The sequence below is a fragment of the Cervus elaphus genome, chromosome 5, assembly GCF_910594005.1.
Source record: "Cervus elaphus chromosome 5, mCerEla1.1, whole genome shotgun sequence".
NCBI classification, from domain to species: Eukaryota; Metazoa; Chordata; class Mammalia; order Artiodactyla; family Cervidae; genus Cervus; species Cervus elaphus.
In genome coordinates, this window is record NC_057819.1 from 3053885 (window position 1) to 3070213 (window position 16329).

Here is a 16329-nt window from a genome sequence, read left to right on the forward strand (position 1 = left end):
CTTAAGAATCCCTTGCACTGCAAGGAGAGCAAACCAATCAATCTTAAAGGAAATCAACCCTGAATATTCATTCGAAGAATTGATGCTGAAGCTCCGATAGTTTGGCCACCTCACCGAAGAGCCAACTCACTGGTAAAGACCCTGATGCTGGGAAAGACTGAAGCCAAAAGGCATCTTGCAGGGAGGGAGCCAAGGGGATAAACATCTGGCCTCACTTTCCTCTCTCTCTCTCATCTTCTACCAGGACCTCACTGGTCAAATTCAATTGGAAAGCCCTGGATACACAAGTGGAGAGTTATACTGAAGATAGCCAGCACAAAGAGGCAATTCCCTAGCTCATGTACTTCCAAAGTCTAAACCAGAACCTCAAGACTAGAGGCTCAAATTGGCAGCTCAAATTGCCAACTCTTCCTGCTCCTCAGTGTGCTGACCTGCATACAGGGTCCCAGCCTTTGCAGGGTGGAGACTGCAGCAGCTGCCACTGTAACTTCAGCGCCAGGTGGGTCTCACTCTTCAAAGCCTGCCCCAGCTTTAGAGGAAAACCTCTGATTGGCCCCATGCAGTCACATGCCCACCCCTGAACCGATCCCTCGGTCTCAAGGGGCAGGATACTCATGAAGGGCCAGGTGCAAGTCACCACTGTGAATCTGAGGTTTGTTAGTAAATTGCAGTCTCTTTATTGTAAATTCCCTCCTTTTTCCTAGGGTAGCCAGAACTGAAGTCTCTTATTTGGAATCAAAAGAACCTTAGTGCAGGCTGAAAGCAGCCATGACCCAAAGGAGGAGAAGAAGAAAGCCAGCCTCAATATAACTTCTCAGGAATATCATCCTTATTTCTGCTGAAAGTAAGAATTTTAATGATGGATATCTCCACATACCCAAAATGGATTCTGACTGTAACATAAAGTATAAAATGTGCATTATACTCTATACCCTAGATGAGAAACCCAAAATATCAACAAAAAACTATTACTCACTACTCCTGATTTTAGGAAAAAACTACATTTTAAGAATTTATGATTTTCACACACAAAATATTTACAAGCTTGTAAGTAAGCCATAATTTCAGTTACCTTTTTTGTCAAGTCTCAATACTCACCTGGAGTCAACCTTCCTCTCCATTCTCTGCTTAATCTTTTTTTGCTGAAAATTCAACCCGTGGCTTGATGCACACTTTTCAGTAAGCAGGTTCTTATGAATCAAAAATTAGTGATCTGTGCATGGAATACTAGGAAAATTAGAAAATAAGCATTAATTCTCAGAAAAAATTATGGGAAAAACAAGAGAGGAAGAGTTGCAACAGTCTACTTGGTTCAGCATGAGCCTTCCCAGATGGCCCAGTGGTAAAGAAACCGCCTGCCAATGCAGGAGACTTGGGTTGCATCCCTAGGTTGGGAAGATCCCCTGGAGAAGAAAATGGCAACTCACTCCAGTATTCTGGCCTGGAAAATTCCATGGACAGAGGAGCCTGTCTAGCTATAGTCTATGGAGTCGCAAAGAATCAGATACAACTGAGCAACTGAGGGAGTGCGCAGACACATACATTTGGTTCAACAGTGAATAATTGTTATTTAACGTAAACATTATTAACAACAAATTACCACATACCCATGTAGATGGGATGAGGAAAGAAAAACTGAGCCAAGTACTTATTTCCCATGAATAATGGTTGATACAAGGTGTAAATTTAACAAATAAAAAAATATCACCTATAAGGTTCTTTACTTCCAATTTACAAGTAATATCAGGACTAACAGTTAGAAGAATGGAAACTAGAACTGCAGCCTGGAGACTATTTTCTAACATAAGCTTTCAATATCAATTATCTTTTGGCTCTGCCAGGCAGCACATGGGATCTTAGTTCCTGGGCCAGGGAGGACAGAACCTGCACCCCTGAAATTGGAAACTCATAATCTTAACCACTGGACTGCCAGGAAAGTCCCAGTACTAATTTTTTAATACACATGTTAATTTGAAAAATGCAAATCTAAGAGTAACTTAAAGAAGTCTCTACAGTATTCTGCAGCTTCTAACAATAACTGAGAAATGAGTGATCTTGCTAAAGAAAAGCAAGGAAATACCTAAATTTATATGCTAAATTGCAGAATAAATTTCAACTACTTCTTCCAGGAAGTCTTCCATGGCACTTAGCTGAGTACCATGCCACCTAGAAAGTCTAGATTAGAGTCAAAAATAGCATTCATGGAGCGGGACTCTGTGTCAGGTACGGTATCAATACTGAACACTTTTCATTAACTAGTTGCTTTAACACAACCACCTCAACAGATGGTAACCATCCTCATTTTATAGATGAAGGGCTCACGTCATCACTAAGTGGTACAGCTGGGGCTGGTACGCAGGGACCTAACATCATTCGCTCAACAAACATTTACTATAATCCAGAGGTTAACAATAAACCTGAACTGCCTCCCATCAAATAAAAACTGAGCTCCACGAGGCTTCCCTGGTGGTCCAGTGGTTAAGAATCAGCGTCCCAACACAGAGGGCCTAGGTTCCATCCCTGGTCAGGGAACTAAGATCCCACATGCCACCTGGTAACCAGAGAAAGCTCGCGCGCTGCAACGAAGACTCAGTGCAAACAAAAATAAATAAGTAAATTAATTTTAATAAAAAAAAAAAAAGCAAGCGCTAATCTCCCACTGTGGTGTTCGCCCAATTGGCCCTCGGGGCTCTGGTGTGGTCCCTGAGTTCTGCAAACCCTCGCAGTTCGCTCGGCCACACAGCAGGGAATTCGAATTCGCGCGCGCCAACGAGCCCTGCACGGACGCGGCACACGCACCCGCCCGGGCGCACCTGACGCGCGGGGAGGACGCGGGGCGAGAAGCGCCGACCCCGGGCGCCGTCCTGCGCGCCGTTTCCACTCGCCTACCCTCTCCCATCTCAGCCCCGCGGGGAGGCAGCATCACCTGCACTTCCAGAGGAGGAGGAAGCGGACGCGCCCACAACGTAGTCACCGACCGGGCTCGGAGTGACGTGCGCTCGCCTCTGGGCTCCGGCCGCAGAGGCCGAGCCCTTCCGCCTCAGACAAGTCTCCGGAGGGACGGTCCCAACTCCTCAGGCCGGCGCGGCCAGTGCCCGCCACCTCCTCGCTTCCCGCGCCTCAGGACGGAAGTCTCGCGCCGGCCCCGCCCCCCGTCTCCATGGCAACACTGCGTGCGTGAGGGACGCCCCACCCCGGACCGGGAGTTCGCGCAGCCTCAGTGCGGCAGGGGGCACGCCCACCCCCACCGCCAACACCGCCTCGCCGCGTCCGGAACGCGAGCTAACCGTGAGGTGCGTGGAGAGACGCACCTGCCTGGGGCGGCCCCGCGGAGGGGTCGGTGCCTCTGTGGCTTGCTCGCTGCTTCTCTCAGAACTCAACTTCCTACCGCTATTGGACAGGAGCGGTGGGACCTGTTTCAGTTGCTTTACGATATCGATGTCGATTTGAACCTGTTTGGAGTGGATTCATGAGTTACACTTCGCGGGGCAGGCACTAGAGACGAGCGAGGCGACCGAGGTCGTCCTTCAGCTACCTCCGGCCTTGCGCGTGATGGGCCGCTCTGGGCTCTCCACGGTTCCCGGGGAACAGTGAGCCGGTACCGAAGTGCGCGCGTGCGTGCAGTGGGGAGATTGTCAGCGAGGACTGCGTGGGTGAGGGCACGTGGTTTCGCAGCCGAGGAATTGAGATTATCCCAGGTTGATATCGTCTCTTAACCATTACTTTTAAAACGTAATTAACAAACATTAATGATTACTATTGCATAAACAGCCGTTAATTTTAAAATTTAGGCCCACTCATCATCTTTTTAACATGGGGGTGGGAGACGCTAGGTAGGCCATTATTTTTTTCATTGAAGAATAGTTTATTTACAGTGTTAATAGTTTCAGGTGTACAGCGAATTGATTCAGATATATATTTTCAGATTCTTTTTCATTACAGGTCATTAAGGTAGGGCATTTCTGTATCCTTGCCTTCTGTGTTTCGTAAAACACCTAAAGCCCCTGAGATTTCTGGTGGAGAGCGAAAAACAAAGGCTAGCATGAATATAAATGCTTGAGACATTTTACGTTAAAAACATGAGGAAAAATAAGTTGGGTGCTTTGGGATTAGAATAACAGGTAATTTGCATTTTTGCTCTACTTTCTACTTATGTCAGTTTTTGTAATTAAAAGTGTTTAAAAAGGAGAAGGTCCACTTTAGCAGGACACGGGACAATCTTTTATCTGATGTGGCCAAGTACTTTTTAAAATAATTTAGTGACTTTCAAAAATCTTAACATGGTAACTAGTATTTACTTACTGTAAAGTTACTTTTATAAGTATGAATATTTATGTAAATAATGTTTATACAAATTACAATAATCCAGGAAGATAAATCAGTGAGCATGCTTTTTATTTTTATTTTTTTTTTAGTAAGCATGCTTTTTAAATGATTTACTATCTTGTCATGTGCATTTACCACCGTTGGTTTTGACTGATTTATGAAGGAATTAAAGCCATTTCTATTTGAATTATAATAATTAGTCCTCTTGGGAAACATTAATCAGAATAACAAGAGATAGTGCAGCAGCACTTGGTGGTTGTCAGACTCTTTTAAGTACTTTGCATATATAAAATCAAAGATGTAAGGTGCCAGGAAGGGTTTAGGCTCTGCAAATAACTTGCTGTATGGTCTTCCAGAAGTCCCTTAATAATTCCTTTGTAGTCCTTGAGTACTACAAAATCACTGCAGATGGTGACTGCAGCCATGAAATGAAAAGATGCTTACTTCTTGAAAGAAAAGCTATGACCAACCTAGACAACATATTAAAAAGTAGAGACATTACTTGGCCCACAAAGGTCTGTCTAGTCAACGCTATGGTTTTTCCAGTAGTCATGTATGGATGTGAGTTGGACTATAAAGCTGAGTGCCAAAGAATTGATGTTTTTGAACTGTGGTGTTGGAGAAGACTATCGCGAGTCCCTTGGACTGCAAAGAGATCCAACCAGTCCATCCTAAAGAAAATCAGTCCTGAATGTTCATTGGAAGGACTGATGTTGAAGCTGAAACTCCAATACTTTGGCCACCTGATGCAGAGAGCTGACTCATTTGAAAAGAACCTGATGCTGGGAAGGATTGAAGGAGAGAGGAGAAGGGGACAACAGATGATGAAATGGTTGAATGGCATCACCAACTCAATGGACATGAGTTTGAGTAGGCTCCAGGAGTTGGTGATGGACAGGGAGGCCTGGCGTGCTGCAGTTCATGGGGTCAGAAAGAGTCAGACACGACTGAGTGACTGAACTGAATCCTTGAGTACATGATGCCACAGCTGTGAAACTGTTCAAATCCTATTTTCTTGGAACTAGGGAGTACCCTTGGAGACAGAAAAGCTGATTAGAAAAAAGCGCATTTAGAAAGGTGGAGAGCAGTGGAAATGTAATCCCAACTTTATGAGTTGAGGCTGCTCTCAAAATTTCTAGGTTTCTAATTTCCATTTGCTTCTCTGTTCTTGAACTGCTCATTTCCCCAATGGACTGAAACTTGGGAGTCCCCTGATGCCAAACTGTGAAACAAGAATTTGAACCTAAACTAAGATCTTACAAATAATTTATAAGTAGAATAAATCACTTACCTCTTTCTTACTCTCTCAAAGGGATTTCCCATACTGATACTTGAAAATTCATTTTAGTTGCAAAGGAGATATTTAGAATTACAAATTATCATTCCTGCCAAAGAGAATAACATTCAAAAGCTACAATGAAACAAAGATTTGCAAGCATCTAGCTTTACATGACAGGTGAAAGCAGCTCACAGATGGCTCTCCTTTAGTAAATGATTGCCTTTATTCCTAGGTAATAATTGTCTCCTTTAGTAAGGATAAATGAAGGCTCTGAGAGGGAAAAAGTAAATTGAAGAAGATTCTACAAGACATTAAAGAAGAGCCAGGGGGAAGAGTACAATCTCACTAGGATAGATCAGAGGACCAGGCCTCTAGCATAATAGCTACCATGTCTGGAGCACGTTTCATATATGACTTGTAATTTAAAATATGCCTGCAAATTCTGTGACATTCTTCCTATATAAAGGTGTAGTCTAAGTCCTCTTCCCTTAAATACAGGCCTGGCTTAGTGACTTCTAAGGACTAGAATGTGGGATGTGGGATCGTCTCTGGTTGTCCAGTGGTTACAACCTTGCCTTCCAGTGCAGAGGTTACCGGTTCAATCCCTGGTTGTGGAGCTAAGATCTCCCTTGCCTCTTGGCTAAAAAAAAAACAAAATATAAAAGAGAAGCAATACTGTAACAAGTTCAATGAGGCCTTTAAAAACGGTCCACATCAAAAAAGTCTTAAAAAAAAAAAAGACTGGCATGTGGCAGAACAGACAATGAGTGACTTGGAAGCTAGGCTAGACAGTTCACGACTGTCTGGCCCTCTCCTCCCTGGACACTTGACCTGGGAATCTAGCCACCAGTGTGAGGGAGCTCAGGCCACACAAGAGACCAGGTGTTATGTGTTCCAGCCAATAGCTCCATTGTTTCCAGCTGACAGCCATCACCAATCATTAACCACGTTAGTGAGCCATTAGATGTTCCTAGTGCCCGACCTTACAGCTGAAGCTGAAGGGAGCAGAGACCAGCTGTCCCAGCTAGAACCACCCCAGATTGCAGATTTGGTGCAAAGTAAATGTTGGTTTAAGCCACTGAGTTCTGGGATTGCTTGTTACACAGCAAAAGATAACCAGAAGAGTGTTTTTAATGTTATCTCTAATTCCCACTACAAGCCTGGAAAATAGGTACTGCTATTTCTTTTTGATAGATGAGTAAACAGGTTCAAAAGGTAAAGTAACTATGGTTTCACACTGAGTATCAGGGCCAGGATTTAAGAGCTTCAAAAAAAAAAAAAAAAAAAAGGCCTGCTCCACTTCTCCATAGTGGCTTGCTGATAGAAGACAGTTTGTAAGAAACACATTTTACCCAATATAACAGACAAAAATAAAAAGTTTTCATAATTGTTTTCTCTGCTGCCAAGACTCACAGGACGAGGACTCAGCTCACTCACTGCCCAATGGGCTGATTTCACAAGTGAAGCTTAAAGAAAGCAGGCTCATTGAAAGATATGTAGACTTCGCTATCCTTCACTAGAAAAATTACGTTTCCCTCCACAGTCACGTATCATTTCACGGTCCCACGAGGTAGAAACGGGCTCGTGAAATTCCTGCAGGCCAGGCTCACACGCGATCTCCGTTCAACCTTTCCTCCCAGCACGGCAGTTACTCTCATTGCTCACAGAGGAGGGGAATTATATTGATATTTTTGCCTCTCTGTGGCCCTGCTGCTGGTCCCAGCATTACGTACTAAGCGCTTGACATCTACAGTCTCATTTTCAGCCAAAAGTACTTGCACTTCCCCTTTCTGTGCAGGCTAAGGAAAGATTCAGGTTACGGGGCGGGAAAGAACATTTCAATGAATGTCAGTCGCCCGTAGCTCATTAAGAAGCAACCGTGGCAGTTTTGCTTGTTAACACAGCAACCCGTAATCTCGCTTATTCCTCATACACATAGATCATTTCAGTAAGAAGAGCGGAACTCAGAGTTTTGCCCAAGATCACACCACCAGTTTAAAAAAAAAAAAAAAAAAAAGCCGACGTTCGAACACACTCCGGGAGGCTCCAAGCCCCCAGGTTCGCCTAACACAGAATCCCGCTGCCGAAGCCCCAGGGTTCTCCACCGACGCGGATAGTGCAAACGCACCAGCCGCCGCCTTCCGAGGTTGCGACCCCCTGACCCACTTCCCGGCCCCGGTTGCCTTCCTCCGACAGCCGCCGGGCGGTGACGGTGGGCTCCAAGCTCCGCCCGTCCCGTCCTCCCCGTATGCCCCGCCCCGAAGCGCGCGTGGGAACGCGGCGTCCTCCCCGGGGCTGCCCGCGACGACTGCCTGCGCGCATCCGGGAGCGCTCTCCCGGCCCCCGGCCCGGTCTCCACCCGCCGCCGCCATCGCCTCCCGGCCTCCGCCTCCCCGCCGCCGGGCGCACGCCGGGGCCGGCGCCCTGGGAGCGCGCCGCGATGTTTCCCTTTTCCGGCCGGCACCGTCGTGGACACCTCACATCCGGGCGCGCGGCGGCGAAGGCGGTGCTGGGGCCCGGGTGCGTGGAGGGAGTTATTAAGGGGGAGGGGGCCGGGGAGGAGGGGCGGAGGGCTGGGCCGCGGTTACGGCGGCTGAAGGGAGACAGCCCGGGCTGGTGGGGGGGCGAGAGCGAAGGCCGCGCGGGGCAGCTCTCGGGCCGGCGCGGGCGGCGGGGAGGGGAGCGGCGGCCGAGGCAACCAGTAAGGGCCGGGCGGCACTGGCGGGGTCCGGGGCTCCGCGCGCCTAGGCCCGCAGGGAGAGAAGGGGCGCGGGCGCGCTGCGCCCCGGGGTCGCGTGCGTGAGCGCGAGCGCCGGGGCGCGCGCGGGGGGCGGGCAGGGACCAGAGGCCAGCGGGGCGGCTGGCGGGCAGCGGGCGGGCTGGCGGGGCCCGAGCCGCCGGGCCGGGGTGGACAGCGGCGGGCCTGCGCCGGCTCCAGCTCGAAGCGCCGGGGCTGGGGGATTCGGCCCTCCCGCTTCCTCTGGCCCGCCTCCCCTCAGTGAGTACCGTCCCCGCCCTTCCTCCGAAGGCGGCTGCTGGGCCAGGGCCTGCGCGAGAGGCCGGGGGTTGGGGTCGCGGCCCGGGGAAGCCGAGTTTCGGATCTGAAGCCGGCGCTCGCCCCTTCCTTGGCACGGGCGCCCCTGACATGTCCACAGGTGTGGCGGGCCGGGCGAGGGGAGCTGTGGCCCCGTCCCCAGTCCCCTGCCTCCGGTAACAAGGGGCAGCTGGCGCCGTCCATTGGCAAGTGACAGGCACTTTACCACTGCCCGACTTCCCCGATCCCAGCCCGTCTCCTACCTGCCCCCACTTCGGGAAACTTCCCCACTACCACCGGACGGCCCTCGCGAGTGGCAGCGACCAGCCTTGGTTTCTTTTTATACTAAAGCTGCTTAGAGACTGTCCCCTGATCTGGGCACGTTCCACTTCTGCTTTCCTTACCCTGTTGATGGTTAGAGCTCTTGTAAGAGATATCCAAGTACCAGTGGCTTTGTTTCCAGTGGGTCCTGGTTTATAGAAAGGGCTTTTTAAAGGGAGTCCGAGATCATTTCAGTTTCTTAAACTGTGAGGACTTTTGAAAATTTATGGTTCTAGGTGACAGTTTTGTGCTGATTTTTTCCAGGTGCAAAAAACTGTCAACCAAGGAGCCATGGATAGAAGTGTGGGTGAAACAGAAAATGGAGATGCTTTTCTCGACCTGAAGAAGCAACCGGCTTCCAGATCCCCCCATCGCTATACAAAAGTAGGCTTTGTTACTAATGAAATAGTGTTTCTTTATAGGTGCGGAGATTAGCAACAATGTGCAGAAACGTCATTAGTGCTGTTTAAAGGGGCAGCTCATTCTGACTGACTGTGTGGACTAAAGATTAACTAGAGTTAGGAAAACATTGCTTTGAAACACCCAGACTTTAAAATTTGCCCCTAAGTAGGCTTCCACTGAAGGCTCAGATCCTCCCTGTGTGAATCTGGATTGGAATATGTTGGCACTTCCTTGGTGACTCAGTGGTACAGAATCTACCTGCCGATGCAGGAGACCGGGTTTTGATCCCTGAGTCGGAAAGATCCCCTGGAGAAGGAAATGGCAGCCCACTCCAGTACTCCTGCCTGGATAATCCCATGGACAGAGGAACCTGGCTGACTACAGTCCATGGGGTCGCAGAGAAGAGTCGGACAGGACTCAGCAAACAAACAGCAGCAGCAAACGTGTTGGCGCACACTTGGTATAACAGCTGTGTCACTGGCGTGTTACTGCTGACTTAGAGCCCGCAGAGGGAGGATTGCAGCTCTGGGATGCCTTGCAGAAATCGGTGTCCTCTGTGCTGATGTTTCCTTGAGAGGTGAACTCACAGGAGTACTCTTTGGTGTGCTTGCCTAACCAGACTTTTAAATTCTTTTTATGTGCTGTTATAAAATGGATATGGACTCAAGAAAGTAAGACTTTAATCATATTTCCCTTAGCTGAAGACTTGTGGTGATTTCAACTCCTTTAGATACCTGCTTTTCCTGGGGTTGGGGGAGGAATCGCCTCAAGGTCATGTGTTTATTGAAGCTATTGCTTCACTGTCTTATGGGCTACTGACCATTTCTGAAGCAGTTGATGACAGCATTGAATTCCTTCCTAGTTCCCTGAAATGTGTTGGGCTGTAGTACATAAAATGTGCTTGGGACTGTTGGTGGGAAGGGTTATGCCCCAGTTGGGCCTTGTATCTGTTACTTCCCTTGTATGAGCCCAATCAAGGACTCTCATGTGGTTGTTGTCCCAGGCTTCCCAGGATGCTGAATGGTTAGTGTTTTAAATTCGGGACTTGTCTGTGCACTGATGCCACTGCTTTTAACTAGCTGTGTGTGTACTGATGCTTCTGCTACTTTTAACTAGCTAATTTTGATTCTTACTAAAAATAAATATTACTCCAATAACATTGGGTACTTTAATTACTTGATAAAATACCCAATATTATTGGAGTTCATAATATTCATTTTTAGCATAAAAAATTTTTTGAGGACAAGAGTGTTTCCACTTGTAAAAGGTTTTTGGTCAATTTCTATCTTAACCCAATCTGTTTTGGCATAACAGAATATGCAGCGATATAAAGCAGTTCTTCATTCAGGTTTGGTCTTCCCAAATGTAGTTTGTCTCAAACCTGAGAGTGCTTGAGTAGTATTTCACAACTTAAATTCATTACCTAAAATGTTGACAAGTGAAATCTGAATGGAGAAAGGCTTATTAAAAGAAAGGAAAATGCTTTTATAAATTCTTGTGAATTCAGGTCTCCCAGTACTTTTTGAGTAAAAGTTCTGACTGGTACATGATGTTGTACAGTCCAGGCACAGAGGCTGTTGAATCACTTTCACACCCTGATTAGAGGGTAAGATGTATATTTCACTTTTTAAAGTATATCCATCTTTATGAATAAGTCATTTTTAGGAAGATGTTATTAATTATAATAATATTAAGATACTATTAATTTCTCTTAGTGTAGAACTTATGTATGTCTACAGTGAAGATTAAGAAGCTCAGTATTGCCTGTATTTGACAATCTAGCCTCAGAATTCTGCCTCAGTTAGATAAATGTGCCTTCAAGAAATTTTTTCGGTTAATGACAGTTAAGTTTAGATTCAGTGGTCTCTACCCAGTCTAGTTAGAAATAGTTGTACTTTCCACCTTGTTTAAGAGTTTTTAGTTAATGACAATTATAGGGGCTTCCAGGTGGCGCTGGTGGTAAAGTATTTGCCTGCCACTGCAGAAGACACGAGAGACACGTGTTCAATCCCTGGAGTAGGAAATGGCACCCCACTCCAGTATTCTTGCCTGGAAAATTCTATGGGCAGAGGAGCCTGGCAGGCTTTGTGGTCCATGGGGCTGCAAAGAGTTGGACAGGACTGAGCACAGACACACAGAGTTTTAGGGTCACGAATGGGTAGTGTTGGGGTATTAGGTTAGTGCTTTCATATACATTTCTCAATACTCTGGTAATTTTATGTGGGATTTGAAGCAAACTAAGCCTTTTTCCTTTCGAAGGAAGTTTAAAACAGTTCTGTGTTCTTAGCACTATAGTAAATGGTCTGTTGATTCTACTCCTGGAATGATATTTAAGCCATCCTCCTCCCTATCTACTTATTGGGACCAAACTGTTGGAGTAAATAAAGCATTTAGTGATGTTTCTGCCTCTCTTTAACCAACTCTTTCAATGAGACTTTTTAACCAACTCTCAGGTGGGGCTCATTCTGCTGGTCCACTGACCATGCTTTGAGTAACAAGGCTTTCGTCTTCCATGGGGAACTTGAAATATGGTGTTGATGTTGCCAAGGAGCTCAGGTGCATAGTTACTCCTCAGGGTTCAGTTAGTGTATGTTGTGCTTCCATGAATGTCTCAGGAACTCATGTAAGAGTCACACTGGGAATTTTCAGGCCTCCTCCTAAGCCTCAGTGATTATTAATTTGGATGGTTATAAGTAGACTTATTATATCACTTGCTATTTTGAGGGTTTTGAGCCCTTAATGTGTAAACCTACTCAGGTCCATTTTGCCACATTGGCATTTTTCTGAGATCAGAAGCTATGATTTGGTAGTATTTTAATGGTGCTTTTTTTTTTTTTTTTTTTTTTTATATTTATTTATTTATTTGACTGCATGAGGTCTTAGTTACAGAGACTTAGTTACAGCACATGGGATCTTGTTCCCTGACCAGGGTTTGAACCCGGGCCCCCTGCATTGGAAGCAGAGAGTCTTAGCCACTGAACCACCAGGGAAGTCCAATGGTGCTTTTTTTTTTTTTTTGAGTGAGTGCATTATGTTTAAGGACTTTGGGAAGTTACAGAGTAGGATCCCACATCAAAAGTCATGGATTTAAAATGGTTTAGACAGTGGTTCTCAAAGTGTGTTGCTTGAAATAACATTTAGTGAAAAGTAAAAGTGTTAGCTGCTCAGTCATGTCTGACTGCCACCCCATGGAATTTAGCCTGCCAGGCTCCTCTATGGAATTCTCCAGGCAAGAATAATGGAGTGGGTAGCCATTTCCTTCTCCAGGGAATCTTCCCAATCCAGGGATTGAACCTAGGTCTCCTGCATTGTAGGCAGATTCTGAGCCACCAGGGAAGCCATGGTTTAGTATCATCTGGTAAACTGTTAGAAATAGAAAATCTCGGGCCCCATCTCATAGGCATTGAATCAAACTCTAGGGGTAGGGCCAGCCATCTCTGGCTGAATAACAAGCAATTCAGAGAATTCTGACTCAGATTCAGGTTTGAGAACCATTAGTTTAGAAAACAGGAGGTAGTGAGGCTTACAAGTGGAAAAAGTTGGGGACTCATTGAATTGCTTCTTACCTTCTTCAGAGGTCCTCTTTTACCAGTTCTTGAGATGTAGTACCTGCTCTTCAATTAGTGATAGCATCTTTTGCCTGAAATACAAAATAGAAATGCTTGGGACTATCTCACTGTTCAGATCCTTGGTTGTCTTTGTTTCCTTCAGGTAAGAAAACTGATTCTCTTAGATCACAGAGTATTACCTGCTTGGTAATTTTCCTGTTTTGCTCTTGTACCTTGCTACAGACTCCTTAATGAATGCTGTCACCTGCCAGTTGGACAGGGAATAAAAGCAGAGGACATTTAGAATATTCACCTTGATACTGACCAATGTTAAGCATGCATGTTAAATCTACCCACCTGAAAAATAAGTGTTGGATTATCTGAGTTACCTGTGTGCTCTTCATTGCCTTGACTAGGTATAAATTGGCACCATTTAGTCAGTGTAAGGGTCTTTAAAGGAAACCACCCTGATTTGTGGCTGATGGGCAGTTGGTTACAATGGTACAGCCATGTTGATGTCTTTGCTTTACGTTTTGTTCTGTTTGTTTCTCTGTGTGTGTGTTTTGCCACGCTGCACGGCTTGCAGGATATTAGTTTCCCAACCAGGGATTGAACCTGGGTGGGCCCCAGCAATGAAAGTGCTGACTGCCAGGGAAAATCATTAAGAAAACAGACAAGCAACTAAGTGGACTGCTTTGAGTAATCATTCTGGCCTTCTTAGAATCAGTTGTGAGCCCTGAAGTCAAGCCTTTGAGAATACCCTTTGATTTAAAGTCTAGGTTGAAATCAGTAGTCAGATAGTCAAGTTTTTGCTATATCAAGATCTCGTTGGATAACTTCACGAGTGCCTCATGAATTGAGTTAATAGGTGGCATTTCAGGCACTAAGCTACAAACTTTTAAGCTAGTATAGAAATAGGGGTGCTTGTTTATATTGGGGAAGGCAGAATTACGGTATGAAAAATACGATACCATGTTAAAGTTTCTGCTGTCCAGAAAACCTAACTGGAAGTTCTTAGAGGGGGCTGACTGATAGCACTGCAGATTGTGTCTTGCTAGTGCTCTTTCCTACCTGTTCCAGTTCTGGATCATCTGGAGAAGGTGGGATTCAGGGTCCCCTGCCCCCTTGGGCATCCTCTCCTTGCTCATGGTGGGAACTTCTAGCTAGATAAGGAGCCAGTCACTTCACAGTGGGAGCTTGGGACAGACGTTTGTGGGCAGGGCCTGTGGTTCAGGAAAGGTGCTCCGAGAGGAGCTGGCCTTGGGGAGCCCTGCCCAGGGAGGGGGCAGTGTGTCCAGGGCTCCTCGTGGCCTCAGTGGACAGAGACCACCCCAGCCCTGAGCGACAGAGCTGCTGGAGGGGCCGGGTCCCCTCCTCCACCCTCCAGGAGAAGCAGTGGGAGGATGAGGAGCCGCCGAGACCCGCTGCCTGGTGTGGGATCCCCACTTGCCTAACCTGTGTTGCCTTCAGTCACGTTCCTAGCGCCCTGCCTCCCGTCCTTGTCCTCAGTGAAATGCAGATAGAATAGTGTCTACCCCATAGGATTTTTGTGGAGGATAAATGAGAAAATGGATGTCAAGTGCTTAGAAAAGTGCCTGACACACAATAAGTGTTAGAAACAGCTTATGACATAATAAGGGTAGGGGGAAGTACTGAAAGGTGTAGCTTCTTCAGATACCGACTTTAGATCAACAGGCTTACTTTCCATATGTCACAGTAACCACCTCCATTTTAATATGAAACCATAAAGCAGTATTGCAGATATAGTGCTTCTAACCTAAAAATGATTTTTGTTTCTTCTGTACTTATTTACCTGCTTACTTCATGTTTTACATTGCTTTTATGAGCTGTATAAACACGTTTAAAAGCCAAGGTTTATTTTTATTGTGTTGGCCAGATCAACAGAAAAAGCAGGCTCTCCTTTTTCTTTTTGTCCCTATTTCCATTTTCTTATCTTCACATGAATTCTTTCAATAGAAGAAAGTGTGTGCATCAGATCAGCCACCATTAGAGGCTCGGGCTGAATCCAGGTGCTGCGTCCTGCAGGACCCTACAGGATCTAGTTTGAACCCTGACCTGCTTGTAAGAACTGCTCTGAACGGTGCCCCTTCAGCAAACTTCATGAGTGGGGGATGCGGAAGTGAATCCCACACACCCTGTGTTGGTCATTTACCATTGCCTGGCTGTCATCTATGGATGCCATTACCCCATTGCTATTTTTAAAAGCTTTCTAAGCCTTTCAGAAAAGTCATGTGACTCATAGATTGAGATATCAGGTCAGTCGGGAACCATCTGAGAGCCTCATGGGCCAAGCCCAAAGTTAGTGGGCGTGTGGAGGGTGGGGACCAGGAGAGGAGGTCAAAGGGGGACCCAGCCCAAATGCTGTTCCAGGGACATCTGCCCTCTTCAGGAAGAGCAGGCACACAGGTGAGGTACTGGATCACTTCCAGGGTGCTTGGACAACTAACAGTGAAATAGAAATATCCAAGGTAATCATAAAAAATTGGGCTTTGGGGACTTCCCTGGCAGTCCAGTGGTTAAAACCCCTCATCTCAATACCAGGGGCACGGATATGATGACCGGGGGCACGGATATGATATGATCCCTGGTTGGGAAACTAGGATGCCTGATGCCACAGGGCACAGCGCGCGCGCACACACACACACACACACCCGCCAAAAATGGACATCTTACTCATGAATTAAACTCAGCTCACAGAAGTAAAGAACATCTCTCTAAGTGACTTGTGTGAAATTCTATATCAGATTGTCAACAGAATGCATAGGATTTCTGCAGAAACTGTATAAGGGTTCAGCTATTGCTTTGGACTTAGATCATTTGCTTTCTACTTTAATTCTGATCGCTTAAAGTGGGTGTCCATGTTAGTAGTTCCCAGATTGTTTGGGAAAGCTTGATACACTTTCTTTAAGGAAGGCTGCTAAACCTAAGAAAATATGTTTACACTTCTATGGGTGTGGGACTCTTAGGGAATTAGCAGCTTATTCTTGCCCAATCAGGTTTTAGCCACTTATGCAAAAAAGTAACTCTTATGCAAAAAAATAACTCTTCTCTTGACCAGATGATAGTTTCAGTAAATCTGTCCATGATGCAAGTTTCTGTAGGTTGTCAGAACTCTACAAAAGGGTAATCTCCCGTTCCCTCCTGAAGTACTCATAGGGAAGGAACATACTCAGTTCAAAATGAGCACTCTGAAGTATTCTGTTTTTCGCCAAACTTGAAGGTTTTCTTTGAAAAGTACCCCAAAGAGATTCCTTTCCATGAATAACTGCTGTTAAGAACCCCTATGATGGCAAGTTCAAGATGTCTCTTGAGAGACTGGAGAGCAGTGGGGCCAGGGACCGCAGTCCTCTGCCTGTGCTTGCCACTAAGCCCGCACACAGGACGTGTTCTGTGGACAG

General features: G+C 46.2%; 2 protein-coding genes across 20 annotated transcripts in view; one reads left to right on the forward strand and one right to left on the reverse strand.

Moving 5' to 3' along the window:
- The window catches only part of SFI1 (SFI1 centrin binding protein), an 80648-nt gene extending 76926 nt beyond the window's left edge, over positions 1-3722 (reverse strand). For 5 of the 12 annotated variants that reach the window (XM_043901263.1, XM_043901265.1, XM_043901266.1 and 2 more), the window contains exons 1-2: positions 2927-3160; positions 1099-1227 (exon numbers count right to left, since the gene is read on the reverse strand). In XM_043901263.1, the coding sequence (XP_043757198.1) occupies positions 1099-1121 (23 nt within the window). In that variant the 5' untranslated portion in view covers positions 1122-1227; positions 2927-3160. Of the gene's footprint in view, positions 1-1098; positions 1228-2926; positions 3161-3311; positions 3453-3535 lie in introns of those variants that run through there. The other 7 variants (XM_043901273.1, XM_043901270.1, XM_043901271.1 and 4 more) reach the window with 3 other exon arrangements.
- A 4267-nt stretch (positions 3723-7989) lies between these two features.
- Positions 7990-16329, forward strand: part of EIF4ENIF1 (eukaryotic translation initiation factor 4E nuclear import factor 1) — a 39096-nt gene continuing 30756 nt past the window's right edge. For 2 of the 8 annotated variants that reach the window (XM_043901278.1, XM_043901281.1), the window contains exons 1-2: positions 8412-8603; positions 9225-9344. In XM_043901278.1, coding sequence (XP_043757213.1) covers positions 9252-9344 — 93 coding nt within the window. In that variant the 5' untranslated portion in view covers positions 8412-8603; positions 9225-9251. Of the gene's footprint in view, positions 8126-8164; positions 8307-8404; positions 8604-8741; positions 8761-9224; positions 9345-16329 lie in introns of those variants that run through there. The other 6 variants (XM_043901276.1, XM_043901275.1, XM_043901282.1 and 3 more) reach the window with 6 other exon arrangements.